The sequence below is a fragment of the Emys orbicularis genome, chromosome 9, assembly GCF_028017835.1.
Source record: "Emys orbicularis isolate rEmyOrb1 chromosome 9, rEmyOrb1.hap1, whole genome shotgun sequence".
Taxonomy (NCBI): Eukaryota; Metazoa; Chordata; order Testudines; family Emydidae; genus Emys; species Emys orbicularis.
Genome location: NC_088691.1, coordinates 19,691,593 through 19,716,069, shown reverse-complemented (window position 1 = coordinate 19,716,069; position 24,477 = coordinate 19,691,593). Strand labels below are relative to the sequence as shown.

Here is a 24,477-nt window from a genome sequence, read left to right as displayed (position 1 = left end):
AGTAAAGGTTATCTCGTGGTAGGGGTCTATGCCTGCTTGTGACCATGAAGTCCACCTGGCTACAGGCTGTGGAATGGGTAATGATGGCAGAGACTTCTGCAACCACAGAATCATTATGGAGGCTGACCATAGGCCTGGCCACCACATCGGTCATGTGGGGACCTTTCACTCTAGAGTTCTGCTGTTTCCTGCTTGAGCAGGGATTCAGTAAACTACAAAGGGTCCTTCCAGCAATAGACCACGGCACCTGCTCCACGGCCTCTGCCTTCATCACTTGGGAAACTGCCTTCTACTGCTGCTGAGTGGAAATTACCTGGCTAGTCTTTGTGCATTGCTGCCTGCCTCCTTGCTCTGTGGGGCTGTGACTCATGCCTCGCAGAGCATGGCACAGGAGCTGCTAGGAGGAGTTGGCTGGCATCACTCTCCTTCGTTGTGTTACAGGAAGGGTGTAGAAGGAAAGGCAGATGGGGGGCCATGGGAGCGTGAAGAGTGAAGGGAAGAGATCTGGGCTTTAGGTTACTCATTTGTATTTTATTTATTCATGTTCCTGTATGATGTTCTCTTGGCGGATGCCCCACAGCGCTGTATATCTGAGGGAAGGTGAAGGGAAGGTGAAGGCAGAACAATATTGCTCAGGGGCTTGGAGTCTTATTACTTTGCACTAGAAGGACCAGATTTTTAAAAGTGCTCAGCTCCCAGTTAGGAACCAAGAAGAAGGGGGCAGATTTTCAAAGGGGTTCAGCATGTTGGAGGAATGCGTAGGGCTTCTGGAAATCCGGCCAATTCCCTTAGGCACTTTGGAAAATCTGGCCCTAACTTTTGGGCACGTATGTTCAAAGGGACATGTCCCATGGAGTAGACACAAAAAGCACTTCCTCCACCATATCTCACTCAGAAATGCAGTCATCCCTGGAGTGGAGCCCAGCAGCTGTTTATCAGCATACAACAACATTACATCTCCCAAGTTTTAGCACAGGAAGAGAAGAACAGTTCATGTTGAGATGGGTCTAAATTACAGAGCTTGCATCCAGACTGGAATTTTTCCAGTGTCCAGCTGTGTCTAGACTTGATGTGGTGGTTTGGGCCGCACTGGTTTGATGCATCAGGTTTGGATTTGGATCTGAATGTCTCCCACCCCTGCTGGCGTTTGTATCTGGGGTTCCAGTTCAGGCCCATCTCTAGCAGTATCTAACAGGTGCTAGAGGAGGGAATTTAGGCAGGGATATAATGTAATATTCCGTACTTCACTTTGGCCAGGTCACGGTGGCTAACACCCCGATTCCAGCAAAAACCATTATGGGGTCATTTTATTTCCTTTTAAAAATTGTTTTGTATGAATTTAGTACCATGGAGACTGAAGTCCTCGGTCAACAGAACAGGAACAGCATGAGTAGCAGCACAGCAAACCTCCCCCTCGGTACTCTACCCTGAACTGCAAAGGTCACCTCTAAAGGCAAGAGGCTACTCTCTTTTCCATGCCCATTCACTCCTTGGCCTCCCGACTCAGATTGCCAGCCAGGGTAATTGTGATGGTTGTCCTGTGATGTAGACATCTGCACACTAGGAACTAAATGGAGACCGTGAACTCATTTACCAGAGGAGACAGAACAGCCACCAGATGGTAACAACTTCCAGTCACTTCTGAGCTGGGCTGGATCTGGACCAGTGAAGTAGATTAAAACGGCGAAATCTTTTTTCTATTAAAGTTTTGCTCTTGACTTCAATGGGGCCAGTATTTTACCCAAAGAGTGCATAGCCTACTGAGCTATTCAGGCTCCCCTGCCATGGGACTGTTAAGAGCACCAAGAGTGTTTGGTAGGGAGGTAAATTTGGTTCCAAAATGAAGCACAAACCAACAGATTTGAGTCTGAAGTTGCTTAGGGCTCATGCAGATATAGTACAAATTTAGTTTGCTTCTCACTGGGGAAGAGGAAATTCTCCACTGCTATGGGGGAGAGAGAAGGGGGAGGGAAAGAGTGCCTATAGATGCAGCAACCAGAGCCCAAAAGAGCCACACAAGCCCACTCAGTTGTTAAAATGTATTCACCAGACGACTTGTTACTGCAGCTGCCTCATCTGTTTAGCTTTCTTCTGTTTTTTAATTGTATTTCATAGATTCTAGGACTGGAAGGGACCTCGAGAGGTCATCGAGTCCAGTCCCCTGCCCGCATGGCAGGACCAAATACTGTCTAGACCATCCCTGATAGACATTTATCTAACCTACTCTTAAATATCTCCAGAGATGGAGATTCCACAACCTCCCTAGGCAATTTATTCCAGAATTTATTTCATTGAAGAAGCAAGAGAGAGATCATTCCAAAGTTATACTGGGTGCTTAATGACCTGTCGTATATCTGGTGTGTGTAGAGCGGATGGATCCCGGAGAAATGACATGGGTCCTGGTTTGCTTTTTAAAAAAAAATCATTTATGCTAGGTCTCAATTTGAATATTTTTACTAAAATTAAAATAATAATAAAAAAGCTCTATCCACTAGACTGGAACATTGACTTTCTCCCTTCCCTCCCTAGATGTAACTGACGAAACATTTACAACCAGAGCATATTGGCAGGGAAGAGCAGGAACAGAAATGACAGCTCCTGCTGCTCCTGCTATACTGTATTTTAATTAAAAAACCCAACAACCTCTAAAAGTTTCCTAAATCAAATGCCTTTAACATCTGTTTGAAATTCTGTTATTAAAGCGCCGAGTTCCAGCGTGGCTGTCTTTTCATGAATGTCCTCAAAGGGGCTCTCTTTCTCCTTAATTAAAAAAATACCCCCCGCCCCCCCCACAGTAATAAAGTTCCAGGGAAAGGAGTTTGAGACGGAGAGAGGCATGTTAGTGCTGGTGTGGAACTGGGATTGTTATCCATTGTTGTGATAGGAAGAATGGTCCAGTGCTAGCTGGGGACTTGAGAGACTCAGCTTCAATTGCCTGCTCTGCCACAGACTTCCTGGATGGCCTTGGACAAGTCACTTAGGGTATGTCTACACAGCCCGTGGCAGCGAGCCTCCCAGCCGGGGCTGAGAGACTTGGGTTCGCATCCTTAAACTCCAGCCTAAGCTGGGTGTATTCAAAGAGCTGTCTTTGCAGCTATTTTCAGAGTGCTAGCACAAGCCCCACAAGCCCAAGTCTCTCGACCCAGGCTGGGTTGCTCGCTGCTGCAGGCTGCATAGATGTATCTGTAGGCTCTCTGTGTCTCAGTTTCTTATCTGTAAAATGGGGATAATAGCACTACCCTACCTCTCAGGCCTGCTGTGATGGTAGATATATTAAAGTTTTTGAGCTGCTCAGATACTATGGTAACGGTAACCACATAAGACAGCTAAGTATAATTCTTCTTGGGATTGCTTTGAGGCCATCAAGTAAAGCAAGCAATTGTCACCTAGAAGGCACAAAACTATCTGTCTACACAGATACAGTGCAATCTCTTCTGTGTGATTGGAGTGCTCACTGCCGCTGTTCACCTAGGAATGCTCAGTGGGGGAATTACACGTTGCTATATAAAGTCTCAGTTTGGTTAAAGGAACACGGTCAATATTATGAAACTGACTCACATGAGAAACATTCTTGTGTCTGAGAGAGGCCACAGGCATTGAGGAACAAACTGCAACAAAAATTTGAAAAGCAAATTGCAAGTTATTGCAAATGATTATTTGTTGCTAATTTCTTTCATTTGCAATAACTTGCAATTTGCTTTTCATTTTTAATTTAATTTCATTTAACTTTTAATGTGTTTAACTTTTAACTATGGGAGTATGAGACTGAGCCCATGGTTTGCATATATAGGAGGACCTTTAAGTAACATTAATTCCTAAACACTTTTCTGGAGTGAAGAATTTTTGAAACCTACAATGTAAAGTATGAAATCGCTCAACCAGTAATCCTATTGGGTGGCTTTTCTGTTTCAGAGATTGCAGCTGAACATAGCAACTGCATCAGAACGACCTGCTAGCACTGTCAGAGCCGGCTTTGAGGTCGACTAACAACGGCACAACAGAATCTGAACTTTCAGCAGCCTGAGCAAATAATAGTCTCTTGTTGGAAACATTGGTTTGTCTCTGGGTCCAAATCTATCAGTCAGTAGGCCTGGCCGGGCCCAAAAACTCAGGAAAAGGACTAAGAACACAATGGAGTGAAATAAGAGGGATGCTGCTGGCTTGTTGGATGAGGGAGGAAGTTGTCAGGGACCCATAGTTATTTGCAATATATAGAGGATAAGAATATTTGTAGGACTTTTTTTGAAAAAAAGGATAATTTTGCCTGGAGGAAGCTGGAGGCCTTTGAAAGCAGAGAGGCAGACCTGACGCACTGTTCCTGTTTTCTCTCTGGGCTGAGTCCCTTCTATTGCCCTCTCTTTTGTCCCTCTCTGAGGTTTGTGAAGACCACTGACAAGGAGACACTTTCCATGCCCTGAGGCAGCTACCTTCAATTTCACTTCTAACCAGAGATCTAAGAAGATGGGCAGCAGTTTGACGCTGGTTGGGACCCTCTGGGCTTTCCTATCCTTTCTCACAGCAGTTGCCAGCTCGGCCAGTTACTTTATGCCCTGTTGGCTCGTTGGTTCCCAGATGGGGAAGCCGGTTTCATTTGGCACCTTCCGACGGTGCACATACCCAGCTCGGACGGAGGAGAGGCACCTGGTGATGGTGGAAGAATGTGGGAGGTATGCCAGTTTTGGGGCTATCCCCAGCTTATCCTGGCAGATCTGCACCGTGGTGACGGGAATTGGCTGTGCCTTGCTGCTCCTGGTGGCGTTAGCAGCCATCCTGGGTTGCTGTGTGGAAGAGCTCATCTCTCGGATGATGGGACGCTTCATGGGGGCAGCCCAGTTTGTAGGAGGTAATGGAAATCGCTTGCATTATGCTACATACGTGAGTGGCTTCAGGTTGCTGATTAGCATATGCTAATACTGTACAGTGATCTTCAGAGCACTGCTCAGGACAGCAAAGATCCACTAAGCTGGAAACATCTGTACTACTAAACATCTGAAGTAAACCTCGGTAGCATGAATATGATTTTTATTCCAATACTTGACCCTCCTGTTTTATGTATAGTCTTTAATTTCCTGTAGGCTCTACATAAATACCACGTCTGTTACGAGAGACACTCTCAGTACATTAAATGTTCTTCTGGTTTGTTACCAGGCCCAGAGCTGTAACTTTCCCCCAAAGCCAGGAATCTCTGTGGGAGAACATTCTGCCTACTTTAGCTGCTGGTTCTTTCTGTTTAATACACGTCCCCTGATGACAGTAACTGCAGTACTTTATTTCCACTATCGTCTTTAACACCCCTGATTACTTCAGTCATGCCTCTTCCAGAATGAGGAGGACCTGGCCTTTCTGAACCCTCTTGGAGCTTGTCTGCACAGCAAGTTACTGCACGGCAAGCCAGGATGTGACTCCACTACGCCTCAGCTTGCTGCACGGTAGCATCTTGGGTGGACTCTGCTACAGCACAGTGAAAGTCCCAGAGTGCGGCTTGGAGTACTTCCAGTGGTAGTACACCGAGCCGCGCTTCGGCACTTTCGCTGTGCTGTAGCCGTGTCTGCATGGGACATTATTGCGCTGCCGGCTCAGGCATTGTAGATTCACAATGGGACGTGCCATTTGGCAACTTGCCATGCAGACAAGCCCTAAGAGAGTTCAGAAAGGCCAGGTCCCTCTCCCTGTAGAAGTGGCTTGCTGTGTAGACAATCCCGTGGCTATGTCTTCACTGCAAGCAAGAGGTGCTGTCTTGTTGAGTGAGGAAGGGAAGTTGGCAGGGACCCACCGTAATTTGCGAGACAGAGAGGATAATATTTGTAGGCGCTTTTTTTAGAAAAAAAGGATAATTTTACCTGTGGGATGATAGTGGCCTCTGGAAGCAGGGAGATAGCTCCCTCCTGGTGGACACGGGACACTGTAGTTTTCACCTCAGCTAACCGAGGTCCACCCAAGGCAGGGCAGATAGTGTCGACTTTGACTAGCTACATTCAGGTGAGAACCATCTATGCCTTGACTCCACAAGGCTGTTACGTTGTGGCAGCTCTCTGAGGTTCGCTGTCTCTGCAATAAATGCACCTCTTCTTGCAGTCACGATATAGCTATGGAGAGGTTCTCCTAATGTGGCTTTCTACCTAGCATAACCCTTGTGGCATTTTATCGGTCCTGCCCTTGTCTGTCTCCACAATTCTGTTATTATCTGTATTGCAGGAATGTGTCAAGACTGGGGCCCCATTGTCCTGGGCACCATACACACACAGCTAGAGACAAACCTGCCCTGCAGCACTTACTATCCAAAGGGAGAAGACAAGAAAAGGGAAACTGAGGCACAGAGTGGGGCAGGGACTTGCCCAGTGGCAGACAACAGGCCAGTGTCAGGGCTGGCAACAGAACTCAGGTCACCCGAGTCCTTGTCCAGTGCCCTAGCCAGAACACATTCCTATCCATAATGTCCTTCCTACATACATGTGGACCAGTGTGTTACCCCAGTTTGACACCCGCTTCGCTCCTTTGAAATCTGTCTGGTATGAAGCTGGAGTGACACCTTGGTGAATCAGGCTCATTGTCTCCAGAACTGTGGGATACCAAAAGAATACTGCCTCTATCTCTGTCCTCTCTTCCCCATGCTTTGTTCAGTCCAAACTGATCAACTACTTGGCCCTTTCCTGTCCGTCTTCCATTCTCAGCCCCAGGCCTCCTACCCCCTCTGCCTTCATTCCCTCTCTGAGACTGCCCACCATGCCTCTACCTTCTCTTCTCTCTCCTTCCCAGAGGGTTCCATACTCTCCTTGTGCCTGCTAGACAATTACCGTAGATGACTGATGGAAAATAAAAGGCAAAGCTTTCATCAGCTGCAGCAGCATTGCTCCAGGTGGGAGGTCCCTTAGTGTACAATTACCAGCAGTGATTTGCCCCAGTGCCGCTAACCCATCCTTGAAATGTAGTTTTGCACTGGGGCAACGTATCCCAGTTTCAAGCATCGGTGCAAAACATGGCTTATGGCCTGTGGCTTTGCATGTCTACACTAGGGGTTTGCACCGCTGCACCAGTAGTCAAAATCTCCACTGTAGCCAAGGCCCTAGTGTGTTGTCTGCATTTTTGTAATAAACTGGAACGTCTTTGTTTTCCCTCCCCAGTGTAATACTGCTAGTTTATTTACACAATAGCTTGAAAACCACAGAGCACACAGCAAAGCACCACAGCAAACCAGTGTGCAACTGCTTCCTTCTCACAAAGGAGGGCTATGAGCATGGAGGGTTATACATATAAAACCATGATGTGATGGATTGGAAGCAGCCATCTAAGCAATGCAAACAGGAGTTCCTGTCCACAAAGCTGAGCTGGGACTAAGGGGGAAGTTTAAACAAAGGAACCCTCCAGGAGTTAAAAATAAATCTCATTTGTGGGTGTTCTATTCAAATGTGAAATCGATGATTACACTAGGCTATCATCCCCCCAGGTTCTGATCTCCGTTCTGTCAGTATCAATTCCAAAGAACACCACTGATAGCAGAATCTGGCTGCACGACTGTAGGGAACTGAGGAGACTGGTTTTCCAAAATGCCGAGGACCTACCACTTCAGCTAAAGTCAGTGGGAACTGTGGCTGCTTAGTACCTCCGAAAATCAGCTCACTACTATTTTCTCTAAGGCCATCCCTTTGTATTAAGATGTCCTCCTATGTGCGTGCTGTGCATCATTTAGATCACTCATTGCCATGAGGCTTTCAGCTGCACAAGCCTCTGAAACCAGCACCACGAAGGATGAAGAATGATTGCTGGGAAATAGTGCTACATTTGGATTATTTTTAAAAATATGATAAATATTGGAACGTTCATAATTTCCTCCTTTGACGCTTTAGCTTGGCATGCAATGGGCTTGTCTAGGCAGCTGGTTGTGTTTGTTTGAGACCGCTTCCAACTGAACAAAACAAAGAGGCATTGTTTAAAAATGCACATCCAGCCTTATTGGCAAGAACCGTAGGGGAGATATTACAGGGATGGTGCCAGAATCCAAACGTTTTAATTGACTGCTGTCCGAGTCCCTCCGCCCTCCGGAGCTCTGTAATAGATGCATTTTTCCCCAGGAGCTCCTCCCATCCAGGCAAGTCACCCTCAGCAACAGAGTACAAATTGCTTTCAACAGCTCTTTGCAGAATCAGGCAACTTGCCCTGGGATATCAGACTGTAACAGCAGGGTAGCAGTGTTCTGCACAGTGGTACAAAGGGGAGGCAGAAAGGTCTTGTCGTTAAGGCCCAGGACTGTATTCATTAGATCGCGCGTCAATTCTTGACTCTGCTACAGACTCTTTGTGTGACCTTGGGTCAGACACTTAATCTCCCTGCACTCTGGTTCCCCATCTATAAAATAGGGACAATAATATTTCCTTACGTTATTGTGGGGGAGAACCTACTAATGTTAGTGAAGGGCTTGAATCCTACAGCAATGAAGGCCAGATTCATTAAGATGCACCACTCAATCTTGAAACCAATGGATGTTACCTCTGCTTGTGATGGATGTGATAATTTTCAGTTAAGGAAAATAAATAGTCCAGATTCTTAGCTCTGCTGGGGCTGCTTTGCATCTCTCTATCAGTGCAAAACAGCCATGAACCCAGAAGATTCATCCCTGTACAAGGAGAATCCACAGGTGGTACAGAGCATATACTCCAGTGGTTCCTGGCTGCTAGACTAGCTCCGGGGAGTGTAAGTAATTTATATTGGAGGGTGGGCTGGCCCCAGGATCAGGGGAGCCCCTCTCTGATCCTGCATCAAGTGCAGCATGGCCAGACCAGCAAATCAGGCACATTATTCTTTGATGATGGGAGAGTGGAGACAGAGTTGCAGGCTTCACGGGTTTAGATGAACAGAGGTAGAGGATGGCAAAGAGGTCTAAGCATCAGGTTTGAAATACCTAGAGTACCTGCCATCAGGACTAGAATCCCAGCAGGGCTGACTCAGCTTTTGACCTTTCCACAGATCTCCTGTATGGCTGATTGCGCATCCCTTGGACAGGTCCTTGATCTTCGCCACGCCAAACCACTCCTCAGTCTCAGTTTCCTGGGGAGCAGTTCAACCACCTCCACCTTCCATGTAGACCAGGGTAGAGCCACTCATGGAGTGTGCCCTCCATGTGTAGAGTAGGGGACTTTGCTGCCAAGCTACATTCTGGGCAGAGTCTGCAATTCCCCACTACAGTTGTATTTGCCTAATTATTCAATTTAAATGCAATCTTTTGATGTTGGTTCCATATAGTTTCATGTCCTATACTACACTGTGAGAAACAAGAATGATGTAAGATATTCTATATGCTTGCAGTTTTCTTTGGGTTGCATGTACATTAGCAGAAATCACTCCCTGGGTGACTATTCCTGTTGAAGAACTAGTTTTCAGATTATGTTGCATTGTTCTACTTAACTTCTGTTGGCAAGCCTGTTAAGTGTTTTCTTCAGGACCAAGGAATAGGAACTTCTGACTACAAGGATTTAGCCGTCATACTAATCTAGCAACATTTGAGTATGTTCTACCGCCATCTAGCTAGCTCTCAAGGTAGTTCGCATTACTACCCAGCCCTGTGAGAGATTGAAGGCTGTTTTATTTTTACATTTAAGATTGGCCAGAACCATGAAGTTCAGGTCTGGATATGAACTGCCTCAGAATACTTCTGTATGTGGGGATCTGGTTTGGGCTTGTCTTATTAAGGCTGCTGAACATTTGTTTATCTGAATTTCCATTTCTACTTATCCCATTGAAGCATACCTCAAAAAATAATTGTTGCTCAGTATTTTAGGTGTCAACCTACAGTTCCAAAAAATAAAGGACAACTGTATGAAAACTGCAGATCAAAGTTTATTTTAAAAGGTCACCACCTCACAATGTTTCATCATGTGTGATCAGGGCTTAAATTCTCAGAGTATTTCCTGGAGCCAACCACGCCTCCCCACCTCCATTCTCCATGGGGCATGCTGGGGCTCAGGGCTCCAGGCTTCAGCCATGGGGCCCCATGGACCCCCTGAAACTGGTCCATGGCCCCCCCAGAGGACTGCAGATCCCTGGTTTAGAACCACAACAGCATCAGGCTGGTGTCAAGGTTTGAAAATATTTACCAGAGCTCTGCTCTGGACAGCTCCGGCTGAATTTAAGCCCTGCGTGTGATCCTTCATACGGTTATTGCTTAAATATATATTTTTAACTCCAGTCAAATGCTTCTTAGTAGATCTTAACTGGGTACAGGTCATGGGCTATTAAGCACCAAGTAGATAAAAGGAAGGGTGAATTCCCCAATAACAATTAAAATCAATCAACATTAAATAAAAATGCGCCCAAGAGCAACGCATGTTCCTGAACAATGATGAACCAGCATGGCTTGTGGCTACTGTCTCCTGACAATCCTGCCATGCAGGTAGCAGGTTATAGAATGCTGTAATTGGATGAATCAACTTGTCTCTTTCCTTCCTTGGGAAGAATTAGTATTGCTTAGTTAGCCAATGACCGCCCAGCTAATAGCAGTGTCATAGATCAACGCACAAGTGATACACAAGCGTAGACTCAGGTTTAAACCATTTCATACAGCGGCACAGGTAAACCAATAAGGCTGCTCTAAGTACTATCCTTACCAGCTGCATTACAGAGCTAATGTACATTACAGATAAAGGAGCTAGTAACGTTATTTTAAAAGAAAGCATTTCTCCGCCTAGCAGTTTTACAGGTTTTTTTAGAAGGCTGCAGGAGAGATTAGATTTGTAATTTAAATGATAGTATTTGTATAATGACAGTGCTTAAAGGCCCCAACCAGGGATCGAACCCCATTGTGCCAGGCACTGCACAAACAGAGAATAAAAAGCAGTCTCTTCCCCCAGGAGCTTCCTGATGTCCACTGATTCTCAACTTGTACAGTGTCTCACAATGCTGATTCACATGTGCCTGCAAAACTCTATGGATTTTATGACAGGCATAGAAGGTTCTCGGCAGTAGGTGCATTAACTGAAATACATCTCGGGGAGAAGTGCAATTAGTTTCCAGTCAGAGCAATCTCAGCATGGCAAAAAGTGCAGAGAAAATAGGTCCATTAAGACCCAGACCTCAGATACATTTTCCTTTCGCTTTGAGCCCAGCTGTACTCAGCAGTTTGTTTACTAACCACAGAGACAGAGAGCAGGGTCCCTGCAAGTATGTCCTATCGGAGTAAACAGCGGTTTGCCGAGGTTAATCTTCTGCAGTGATGGCCTGGCTGTAATATCCCCAGGAGACTAGATATGTCACTTCCACACATTAGTTCTGTGCTCCTTTTGCTGGTGATAGAAACAGGCCGTTTGTCCCTCCATTCACTGACGCGTAACATTCTCCATCTGAAAAGGCCACAGAGCATTATGGTGAGTTTTGCTCTTTAACTCTTTGGACACTGGTATTTTTTAGGCTTCCAGCCTTGTAAGGGGAACACATAAAATACATTAGAAATGTGATACATTTTTCGTTTGTATTTGCTTCCCACATAAATGCTGGCAATTTGTATGTATAATATTTGTATAGTAGCAGTAAATCTATCTGATGTTCCCCCCTTTAAGCATTCCTATGGCCGGGCACCTGGACAATGCTGGTGTTCTCAAAGTTCAGTGCTCAGTGCTGCACTCTGAAACATGCCCACGGTGCAGGCTTAGCAGAGTTCCAGGCATCCCTTCTCCCTCTACCTGTCAAAAGTGCAAGGATCACACCTGGATGGTGCAAGACATGGCACGTTTCAATTAATGCAAACATCATCTCTAGCTAAGGTTGAGCGTGCATGTTAAATGCATGATCCTAGCATCATGCCCATATGATCCTTGCACTTTTGCCAATGTGAGGCCTCCTCATACTTTGTCCTGGAGGTCCAGCTTCCTCCCATTCGCAGTGCAAGATATGCCTGGTGGCCTGCCTCCTCCTTACACCTTATCCTTGGTTCCAGCAGCCCTCCTGCTGACTCAGATTCTGCAACCCTTCATAGGCCTTTGTAGCTAGCACTGACATGCTGATGCACTATTTCATGGAAGTGTTTACAGCAAAGGAAATAATATTTTCCATACTATCCAGCTTCACAGTCAGTATTGGGCAGATAGTGTGGCTAATTATTGCACATGCAGCCAGTGCTAAACACATGGGTTTGACATCATCCCTGCCCCGCGTATTTGTCTGTCGGGTATATCACCCTAGTTTTCAAGCAGTGACATCAGAAAGAGACATCACCAGGGAAAACTGATCAGTTCCCCCCTTCTAATAAAATGTAATATAGGAAATGCTGAAAAGTGCAAATGTACTGCAGCATAATTTACTTACTACTTCATTTTTAAGAATACGCCCTTAAGGGCTTCCGTTAGCCCTTTGATCGAGTATAATGGGATTAGTTGTCAGTTACGAGTCCACAAAATACATTTTTGGCTTAGTGCCTTTTACTTCTCTAAAAGGATTGTGCATGGGGGTGCGGCTGCACATGTATATTATATTATTTGGAGACGCTCTCGGGGGATATGGCTGACTGCCACTATAGGATGCATTGGCTTCTCAGCCCAGACGGCATTAGTGTCAAGCTGTGTTCATACAGTTATTCTCCCAGTATGACTTATATCCAGATACACTCCACCTGAGGGTTTTTTTTTCAGGCTCTAATTTTTAGGCTTTGATAGTATCAAATGAGGGGGAAAAAATGTTCCAGTAACTGATTTAAATTGTAAATAAATGTGATTCAGCTGGGCAGCTGCCCCTTTTGTATTTGGGTTCTGTGAATATTCTGGTGAATGAATTTACTGGCAGGAATGTCATCAGACAGTGATATTTTTTAAGTAGGGCTGGCGATTAATCGCAGTTAACTCATGCGATTAACTAAAAATTAATTGCGATTAAAAAAATCAATCGTGACTAATCGCAGTTTTAATCGCACTGTTAAACAAGAGACTACCAATTGAAATTTATTAAATATTTTGGATGTTTTTCTACATTTTCATATATATCTTGTATTCTGTGTTGAAATTGAAATCTAAGTGTATATTTTGATTACAAATATTTGCACTGTATGATAAAAATGATAAACAGAAGAAATAGTATTTTTCAATTCACCTCATACAAATACTCTAGTGCAATCTCTTTGTCCTGAAAGTGCAACTTACAAATGTAGATTTATTTTTTTGTTACATAACTGCACTCAAAAACAAAACTATGTAAAACTTCATAGGCTACAAGTCCACTCAGTCCTACTTCTTATTCAGCCAATCGCTAAGACAAACACGTTTGTTTACATTTATGGACAATAATGCTGCCCTCTTCTTATTGACAATGTCACCAGAAAGTGAGAACAGGCATTTGTCTGGCACTTTTGTAGCCAGCATTGCAAGTATTTACGTGCCAGATATGCTAAACATTCGTATGCCCCTTCATGCTTCGGCCACCATTCCAGAGGACATGCGTCCATGCTGATGATGCGTGTTAAAAAAAAAAAGCGTTAATTAAATTTGTGACTGAACTCCTTGTGGGAGAACTGTATGTCCCTTGCTCTGTTTTACCTGCATTCTGCCATATATTTCATATAACATTGGTCTTGGATGATGATCCAGTACACGTTGTTGTTCGTTTTAAGAACACTTTCACTGCAGACTTGACAAAACGCAAAGAAGGTACCAATGGGAGATTTGTAAAGCTAGCTAGAGTACAGGACCCAAGGTTTAAGAATCTGAAGTGCCTTCCAAACTCTGAGAGGGACGAGGTGTGGAGCATGCTTTCAGAAGTCTTAAAAGAGCAACACTCCGATGCAGAAACTACAGAACCCGAACCACCAAAAAAGAAAATCAACCTTCTGCTGGTGGCATCTGACTCAGATGATGAAAATGAACATGCGTCGGTCCAAACTGCTTTGGATGGTTTTCGAGCAGAACCCATCACCAATATGGACGCATGTCCCCTGGAATGGTTGTTGCAGCATGCGCATCTGGCACTTAAATATCTTGCGACGCCGGCTACAACAGTGTCATGAGAATGCCTGTTCTCACTTTCAGGTGACATTGTAAACAAGAAGCGGGCAGCATTATCTCCTGCAAAATGTAAACAACCTTGTTTGTCTGAGTGATTGGCTGAACAAGAAGTAGGACTGAGTGGACTTGCAAGCTCTAAAATTTTACATTGTTTTATTTTTGAATGCAATATTTTTGTACATAATTCTACATTTGTAAGTTCAACTTTCATGATAAAGAAATTGCACGACAGTACTTGTATTAGGTGAATTGAAAAATACTATTTCTTTTGTCTTTTTACCGTGCAAAAAAAAATAAAGTGAACACTGTACACTTTGTATTCTGTGTTGTAATTGAATTCAATATATTTGAAAATGTAGAAAACATCCACAAATATTTAAATAAATGGTATTCTATTGTTTAACGGTGCGATTAATCGTGATTAATTTTTTTAATCGCTTGACAGCCCTATTTTTAAGCAAATATTGGAGGATAGTAGCAGCAAGCGAAACTCAGATTTGTAATCTGCATTGTGGAAGGAGCGGCTCCTCAGCTGGTGTCATAGCGCATGTTGGCATAGCGCAACTGGTTTCTGTAGAGCTACACCCATTTACACCAGACGAGGAGCAGCCCTAAGAATAACATTCATCCAGTCAAGGACCAGAAACCTACCAGATGACCTATGTGTCCAATCAAAACAACTTGTATTTCAAAGGTCAATTACTAAATGCTCACAGAAGCTGTTTGCTTCAAAAATTCAAAAATCATTGGCTGAATAATTATGAAATTTTAGAAAATCATGTTCCTTTTCTGGATAATCCGAACAGACGAAGAGGCAACATTCATTGTATAAACTACACACATCCGAATTATTCACCTCCCTTGTACTGAGCCCCTTAAATCCCATTGATTTAAGAGAGTTGAGAGAGTTCAGCACCTGACAGGATGGAGCCCATTGTTTGTAAACTTGGTTAGAAAATTGTAGCTTTGATACTGAGGGGGCTGGGGGTTGTGTGTGTGTTTGTATGTTACTCACTAGCATCCTTTACTAACAGGCAGTAGGCAGCTCTTCAAAGCATTTGTCCCAGAAGAGAGAGAGAGAGAATTCAGAGCAACTTTGCATCATTAAACAGTTGAGAATGATGATGGACTCAGCAGGAGACCCGACACCCACTTGAAGGAGCACAGCGTATTTATCATTCTCTGCTGGATTGTTACATTACATAAGAACATAAGAACATAAGAAAGGCCGTACTGGGTCAGACCAAAGGTCCATCTAGCCCAGTATCTGTCTACCGACAGTGGCCAATGCCAGGTGCCCCAGAGGGAGTGAACCTAACAGGCAATGATCAAGTGATCTCTCTCCTGCCATCCATCTCCATCCTCTGACGAACAGAGGCTAGGGACACCATTCTTACCCATCCTGGCTAATAGCCATTTATGGACTTAGCCACCATGAATTTATCCAGTCCCCTTTTAAACATTGTTATAGTCCTAGCCTTCACAACCTCCTCAGGTAAGGAGTTCCACAAGTTGACTGTGCGCTGCGTGAAGAAGAACTTCCTTTTATTTGTTTTAAACCTGCTGCCTATTAATTTCATTTGGTGACCCCTAGTTCTTGTATTATGGGAATAAGTAAATAACTTTTCCTTATCCACTTTCTCAACATCACTCATGATTTTATATACCTCTATCATGTCCCCCCTTAGTCTTCTCTTTTCCAAACTGAAGAGTCCTAGCCTCTTTAATCTTTCCTCATATGGGACCCTCTCTAAACCCTTAATCATTTTAGTTGCTCTTTTCTGAACCTTTTCTAGTGCTAGAATATCTTTTTTGAGGTGAGGAGACCACATCTGTACACAGTATTCGAGATGTGGGCGTACCATGGATTTATATAAGGGCAATAATATATTCTCAGTCTTATTCTCTATCCCCTTTTTAATGATTCCTAACATCCTGTTTGCTTTTTTGACCGCCTCTGCACACTGCGTGGACATTTTTAGAGAACTATCCACGATGACGCCAAGATCTTTTTCCTGACTCGTTGTAGCTAAATTAGCCCCCATCATGTTGTATGTATAGTTGGGGTTATTTTTTCCAATGTGCATTACTTTACATTTATCCACATTAAATTTCATTTGCCATTTTGCTGCCCAATCACTTAGTTTTGTGAGATCTTTTTGAAGTTCTTCACAATCTGCTTTGGTCTTAACTATCTTGAGTAGTTTAGTATCATCTGCAAACTTTGCCACCTCACTATTTACCCCTTTCTCCAGATCATTTATGAATAAATTGAATAGGATTGGTCCTAGGACTGACCCTTGGGGAACACCACTAGTTACCCCTCTCCATTCTGAGAATTTACCATTAATTCCTACCCTTTGTTCCCTGTCCTTTAACCAGTTCTCAATCCATGAAAGGACCTTCCCTTTTATCCCATGACAGCTTAATTTACGTAAGAGCCTTTGGTGAGGGACCTTGTCAAAGGCTTTCTGGAAATCTAAGTACACTATGTCCACCGGATCCCCCTTGTCCACATGTTTGTTGACCCCTTCAAAGAACTCTAATAGATTAGTAAGACACGATTTCCCTTTACAGAAACCATGTTGACTATTGCTCAAGAGTTTATGTTTTTCTATGTGTCTGACAATTTTGTTCTTTACTATTGTTTCAACTAATTTGCCCGGTACCGACGTTAGACTTACCGGTCTGTAATTGCCGGGATCACCCCTAGAGCCCTTTTTAAATATTGGCGTTACATTAGCTAACTTCCAGTCATTGGGTACCGAAGCCGATTTAAAGGACAGGTTACAAACCTTAGTTAATAGTTCCGCAACTTCACATTTGAGTTCTTTCAGAACTCTTGGGTGAATGCCATCTGGTCCCGGTGACTTGTTAATGTTGAGTTTATCAATTAATTCCAAAACCTCCTCTAGTGATACTTCAATCTGTGACAGTTCCTCAGATTTGTCACCTACAAAAGCCAGCTCAGGTTTGGGAATCTCCCTAACATCCTCAGCCGTGAAGACTGAAGCAAAGAATCCATTTAGTTTCTCCGCAATGACTTTATCATCTTTAAGCGCTCCTTTTGTATTTTCATCGTCAAGGGGCCCCACTGGTTGTTTAGCAGGCTTCCTGCTTCTGATGTACTTAAAAACATTTTGTTATTACCTTTGGAGTTTTTGGCTAGCTGTTCTTCAAACTCCTCTTTGGCTTTTCTTATTACACTCTTGCACTTAAGTTGCACATTCTATGATTATCTACTGGAAACACATACCCTGGCAAGCCATTTACAGCAGTCAGTGCCTGCTGAGTTGGCCCAGGGTAGACAATGACAGCACAGATTACACAAGGCAGAACCAGTTACTGGACCAGACCTGAGCTTTTCTGCATTGCTACATCACCAAACAAACAAAAACTACAACCTAAAGCCCAGGAGTTGGAAACCCAAATCAGAGAAATGCTCAGTTGGACAGGTTTTCTGATCAATCCCAACCTTGTCGTTCCAGAGCAAATAGTTGCAATCTTTTTTGGGTGCAGGCACAATTTTCTGCAATGCTGCCAATGATCCTCTTGATGGCTCATTACACATCACACATGCTGGGCTTACAGTGTGTGTGTGTGTGTGTGTGTGTGTGTGTGTGTGTGTTGGAGGAGAAGGTCACAGATCCAGCACAACAATCAAACAAACAAATAAATAAAGTAATCAAGCTGGGTCACTGAGGCTTGTACTTTAAGCACCGTTTTACCAAAGCTACTGCTCCCAGATCAGGGCCGGCTCCAGGGTTTTTGCCACCCCAAGCGGCGCAAAAAAAAAAAAAAAAAAGCCGCGATCTGCAGTGGCAATTCTGCTGGAGGTCCTTCGCTCCGAGTGGGAGTGAGGGACCGTCCGCCGAATTGCCGCTGAATAGTTGGACCTGCCGCCCCTCTCCGGAGTGGCCGCCCCAAGCACCTGCTTGGCAAGCTGGTGCCTGGAGCGGCCCTGTCCCAGATTATGAAAGACCCTCCCAGCCCCCAAAAGTTTTCAGACCACTGTAAGCACCACACATGTACTCCCCTTCTTCTGATTCTTGGCCAGAGCTGGGCGCATATTACAAACATTTTTTGGTGAATATTTGTTTGAATTTTTAACTTGAGTTTGCTTCAACTCTGTACACATTCCTGTAGGGTCCTTAATGCCTGTTATGGCACATTATGTGTTTCTCTGTCTAGCTGACTTTTGTTTTAGATGAAGCAAGGAACAACAACTATCCAGAGACCCGTTCTGCTTTCAGTCAAATCAGGAGTAACTCAATGGCCCAAAGTCACCACCAGAGCGAGAACTCAGTGGTTCCCTCTCTAACATTGTGTGTCTGAAACGTAACAATACATGGCAGCTGCCCCTGTAGGCCCTTCTACACTTAACGGCGCCGTACGAGGAGACCGAATAGCAGCATCACCTTTCAGTCACATAGCAACATGGGCCAGTGTGGCTGAGCTCTATGGGTATGTCCACACTGCAATTAAACACCCACAGCTGGCCTGTGCTAGCTGATGGGGCTCCAGGCTGTAAAATTGCACTGGAGATGTTTGGGCTCAGGCTGGGGCCTCAGCTCTGGGACTCTGCCAGGCTCCAGCCAGAGCCCGAAAGTCTGCAGTGCAATTTTACAGCCTCGCAGCCCAAGCCCTGCGAGTGTGAGTCAGCTGTGAGGGGCCAGCCAAGGGTGTCTACTTGCAGTGTAGACACAGTCTCAGCGTCCTCTCTCTGAGCAGTCGGAGATCTTGATTTCTCAGAACACTAGCTTGGCTTTCAAACCGCATTTGTTTCTACTGAGGCTTTTTATTAAATTGTGTCAATTCCCACTCCCCTGTTAATCTTCAGTGAGGTTTTCAGAAACATCTATTTGATGATGAATGAAATAAAACGTGCAGCCTAAAAGTCTGTGTTTCTAGGGATCCTGTCGCGACGACCCCAGAGTGGTGGAGTTTTATTTGGTTTTTTAAAACTTCTGTGGGACGTCTTTACATTTCTCTCTCTCTCTCTCTCTCTCTTTTTTTATAGGGCTGTTGATAAGCTCAGGCTGTGCTTTGTATCCCTTAGGATGGAACAGCCCAGAAATACAGCAGACGTGTGGGAATGCCTCCAATCAATTTCGATTAGGTAAGGCAGCCCTGGAAAGGAGAACACCTAATGGGTGTTTATACATATTCTCTCTAGTTAATCACCTTATATGAGTCCTGAATCAATGACAACAACGTTATTCATCTCAGCCAGGACCTATGCTGGCCTGGTAGGTCCAACTATTTTGGCTGCAGTCAGTATCATGGGTCATATCACACCTCTGCCTTCTGCAATTTGTGGGATTTTCATTTTCTTTTGTTTAAAGTTGACTAGAGAGCTACCTCCTGGCCCTATTGCTAATGAACTTTCTTTGATAACTGGTGCAGCTGATTGTGACTGTCGGGTAAAACAATACGTAGTGTGTCAGAAAAGTTGATCTGGGGCACTTGTTATCCGGATTGGTGCCTTATTGTGCTAGATGCTGTACAGAGAGATAGGCAGACATGATTCCTGCCACCTCCCCACCCCAGTGCAAGGGGTGCTTCTCTGTATCCCTGTATCTTCAAAGTCATGTACAATATACAAACAATAAGTAGCGAACCACAAAATACTTTATATTCCCTTGTTTGTTTCTTTTTTTTTTTTTTTTAGTATTTTGTTAAGCAAAATGCTTGTGATCTGAGAGAGAATGAAGCCCTCTGTTTATCCATAGGACAGGTGCAGCACAGGCAGCAACTGTGCAAACTTCTTTGCCAACGTTCCCAAAGCTCACAAGCTTAGACTGACCTGGAGGGACCATCTCTGCTGGGGACAGAGTGTGACAGATTTTTGTTACCAATTTGCCTGGGCCACAGTTGATTAGGCTGGGCCACAGGATTTTTTTAGGGAGGAGATGGCGAAGCTCACCAAGGGTTTAAGGTTTAAAGATTTATTAATAAAATAATACAATACAGCAGAGAGTGCTGGGAACGCTCCCACGTCACTCAGGGGAAGAAAGAAAGCATTAGAGCCCCAAGCCCTAACCCACTTTTATACTTACACACGCACTACCCAAAACTGGCCAGGCCTGGGTGTAACGTACGAAGAAGAGCGGGACGGGTGGACGGGAGTTTTTGCCCTGGGCTCAGGGCAAATTCACTGTAATTTTCAAATTGCTTTAGCTTTTGGGAGGGTTTTACGTTTTGGGTTTTTTTGGGGGTGTTGTTATTTAGGGCCCTTTGTGCCTGGTGCTCTTTGTACCAGTTCAAACAGGCTTGCTGTGGCCTTTTTTGTTTTTTAAAACATTTTGGCTTTGGAGACTGTTCTTTTGTTGTTGCTTTTATTGTTTTTGTTGTTATTTTTGCAATTTTGAATTTTTTTTTTTATAGCTGGTTGGGGGGGTTGGACTTTTCCCCTTTTGTTTTGGCAGGTAGCAACTGGCCTTGGACAGGAGACAGCTTTTTATTTTTGGACTGAGCTTGCTAGCTACAGTGTTGAGTTAACCCGTTCTTCTGTTTCCCTGCCCCCCCTCGGCCTCTCGGACTTTGTAAGGAAACTTTCACTTTTCACTCACACACCTTTGACCCTTCCCAAAATGCTTTGCGATGCTTGCAACAGCATTAGCAATATACAGTGCTGATTTGCCTTCCCAGGGGACTCCCTAAGGGGAGGGGGTCCATTGGATTGTGACATTCCCCCCGTTGACCCCAAATCAACATTTTGTTGGGAGGGGTCACCACTTAGGTTTTTAACCTCCCCCCCCCCCCCGATACGGTGGCAAGGGTTACTGTTGGTTTTTTACCTAAACAGCAATACAGCATGCACCAGATTGTTAGGACAGCAACAATTGCATACACTAGCCAATAATGACTTTTAGCTTTATTAGTAACATAGCATAACATTTTTTTGTTGACTTAGATGACTTATTTGGATGGCTGTGGCAAAGGCATTTTTTTTTAGGTTAAATGTGTGTTTTAACATTGTGAAGGAGGATGCATTTGTTTGGAATACAGAAAGTTGCTTTTGGGTGTGCGCCAACGGGAAAAACACATTGGGTGTTATTTATGAAAAAATACACACAACGTAGTTAGAAATGTTAACAGTTTGTTGCAGAACGGCGGGCCAATGCACTGAAAAATTTTGTGTTTGTGATTTTAACAGTAAATTGAGAGGCACCCTGGGATTGGTGGCTTTTTAAACACACGCTGAGGTATTGGTAAACAGATGTGCTACAGTGGGAGCATATTTTGATGCCTCCCCTTCCCAACAGATGTGTTGATCCACCTTATAAAAGTGGCCTGGCATTGCCTTTTTTTTACACATTATTTGAGGGGGCTCCATAGGCCAGATTGCCAGGTGTTGCCCTTTGCAATTCATATGTGCTGATAGTCCGGGGACGCAGTCAGCACATATTGCTTAGCCGTGTTTTTTTGGGGGGAGCGACCACCTTTTATACATTATGATGGACCACCCAGTTTTAGAGGCAGCCTTTTTAAAGGCCGGGTTGGATTTTTATAGTAGAGGCCCCCACTTCTTTTATGGGACCAAAGGCCATGAAGGAGAAGGCTATGCCTGTGCACTTTTAATTAGTGAGCCTTTAGAAATGGCGAAAAGGCCATTTTTTGGGGGGGGAATTTTTGAGTGGGAATGGATTTTACAGGGGAGGGATAGCTCAGTGGTTTGAGCATTAGCCTGCTAAACCCAGGGTTGTGAGTTCAGTCCTTGAGGGGGGCCACTTGGGGATCTGGGGCAAAATCAGTACTTGGTCCTGCTAGTGAAGGCAGGGGGCTGGACTCAATGACCTTTCAAGGTCCCTTCCAGTTCTAGGAGATGGGATATCTCCATAAAAGAAAGAAAGATTTGGGCTTTATAGAGCACATTTTTTTGGATGCTACGGATTTGTTGGGTTAAATATTGTTGGAGCTGGGAATACACAGAATTTTATGCTAGCTGGTTTTTGGCCTTAATTTTGGTTTTAATTAGTTTTTGCAAGGTATTTTGCATGTGGAGGACCAATTTGGCAGTATGTTTGAAGGTGGCAGTGGCCACTGTTGGGTGGGTGAGATTTGCACTTGTGACCAGTTTTATGGCCTTTTTAAATTGTTTTAACTGCTTGTTTTTTATGGCACTTTACTGAATAGTTTAAATATTGACTGCCAAATTAGCCCCATTCCACAAGGAGCTTTGCTTTTTTCGGGGGGGGGGGGGGGACGGGACGGACAAAACATTTGTGTAAGGAGGGGAAGTTGGAGGGTGCCCCCCCTTGTACAATTGGGGAGGAAGGTGGAGACCTGAAAGCATGTTAGGGTTTGGGATTTAATTGGGGAGGGATATGCAGAGCCAGGGGACCTGGGGTTCTTGGCAGGGGGCCACCCCAGGGAAGATACCCAAGTAAGACATGGTGTTACATTTTTAGGATGACGTGCTACAATTTCCCGCCCCCCACCAGTGGATAATTGATTTTTGTTTTACCAGGGCCAATTTTGGACAGTGGTAAACTTAACAAAGGAGGACACCCGAGGATTTTTATAGATACAACTCTACCCCGATATAATGCGACCTGATATAACATGAGTTTGCATACAACGCAGTAGAGGCGGGTAGGCAAGCGGGGTGAGGAGGCGAATGGGGAGGTGAGTGGCAGGCAGGAGGGGGGTGAGGAGGCAGGCGGGCGGGAAGACAGCGAGCAGGAGAACAGCAGTCAGGAGGACGGGGGGAGGCGTGCTGGGCGGACGGTGAAGAGACTAGCGGGGAGCAGGCGGGTGGGTAGGTGGGGTGAGGAGGCGAGCGGCGGGCAGGAGCCCTGGGTGGACGGTGAGGAGGCTAGCAGGGAGGCTGATTTGTCCCGGGCCCCGCACCCCTCTAGGGACGGCTCTGACACACTGCTCTGAGCGGTGTGTTAAGGGTGCCAGGCCGGGGCCGAGAGGTTGGATGGGTTGGGGGTTCTGAGAAGTAGGTGGGGGTCAGATGGGGGCGGGGCCAGGCTGTTTGGGGAGGCACAGCCTTCCCTACCCGATATAACGTGGTTTCACCTATAACGCAGTAAGATTTTTTGGCTCCCGAGGACTGCGTTATATTGGGGTAGAGGTGTATGTGCCACCATACATACATTGTATTTTACCAATGAATTTTGCAGACCTGAAGCAGCAAGAGCAGTTCCACCAATCCTGTTCGGGGTGTCCCTGGGCTTTTGCTATTACTGCCTTGCCCTGTTAACAAAGCAAAAGGGAGGGAAAAAGGACATTGCAAATTCATTTATTGGGGAAACTGAGGCACAAAGGATAATTTTTTAAAATTATTAGTTGTTTTGTTACAGCCCTTTTTGGCTTTTGTTATGGATATTGTTTGCTAGGTTTAGGAGGTTACAGCAACAATATTGCGTTTAGGGATTAGGGATTGCTATTACTTGTTAAAGGGCTTTTAGGCCACCACAGGAGGAACAGGGTTTGTTTCCATGGGGTCCAGGGGAGGTTCGGGGCCACCCACCAGGTATTTTGCTGTGGCCCTACTGTGTTTATTTGGACTATGCACTGTTTTTAAGGCACTTCTCCTCCAGCCTTGCGCCACACTGTGGCTTGGGCCCCATTAGCAGCTTGAGCCAGGGAGAGTCTTTGGAGAGCCTAAGGGGAGGGGTCCATTGGATTGTGACAAGAGGAGGTCAGTTTCCATGGCTTTCTCTCCTAGGGTTGCCAAACCTCCAGGATTGTCCTGGAGTCTCCAGGAATTAAAGAGTAATCTTTAATTAAAGATTATGTCATGTGATGAAACCTCCAGGAATATGTCCAACCAAAATTGGCAACCCTCTTCGCTCCTGGGCCTGTTCATTGGGATTGTTGACAACGAGAGCAATTAGCGTCAACTGTGGAGGCCCTTTCTGTAATATGGACATGTGTCCGCTAGGTACTGGACTAAGACCACAAATTCATTTCACATAGGCCAATAAGCAGCTCTGCGATGGTATTCACTTTTGCTCATTTTTAGAAGTGGCTGTGTTTGAATCTGTTTTAGGTTTGGGCTTAGGACTGGTATTTGGGTTTGGAGCTGAACTGGGGTTTGGGTATAAGGGGTTAAAACCTTTTGAGTAGTTCTCATGAGATTTCAGCTCCCCAGTGGTCGAAGTTTGTGAGATCAGCTGATCTCGTGAGGTTTACAGCCCTTGTGGGCTGCATCTGAACCTGGACTTCAAAGTGGGTCCCAGTTTTGGCACCTGATCAGGAATCAAAATCATAGAGAGATGGTTTGGATCTAAGGATTCAAAGCTGAACCCATCCCCCCCCAAAAGCCTATTGGGCTTGGACTTAGGGTTTGGGTGTTGGCTCAACTCTGACAATTATTGATTTGAGTCAGATTTGAATTGGCAACCCAGTTAAAGACTCTATACTGCATTATCATCCCCCTAAGTTACCCAGTACCCCAGAGACATCTCATTCCTTTCTAAGGCAGAAGGGCATCCTTTCTTTGATTTTACAAAGCATCCGATGTGTGTTTATCTTTAAGCACATG

At 44.8% G+C, this 24,477-nt stretch overlaps 1 protein-coding gene across 1 annotated transcript in view; it reads left to right on the top strand.

Annotated features, from left to right (window-relative positions):
- The first annotated feature begins 4,461 nt into the window (after nucleotides 1-4,461).
- LHFPL1 (LHFPL tetraspan subfamily member 1) overlaps nucleotides 4,462-24,477 on the top strand; it is a 42,398-nt gene continuing 22,382 nt past the window's right edge. The window contains exons 1-2 of the mRNA XM_065411281.1: nucleotides 4,462-4,843; nucleotides 18,997-19,095. Of these exons, the coding sequence (XP_065267353.1) occupies nucleotides 4,462-4,843; nucleotides 18,997-19,095 (481 nt within the window). The remainder of the gene's footprint in view (nucleotides 4,844-18,996; nucleotides 19,096-24,477) is intronic.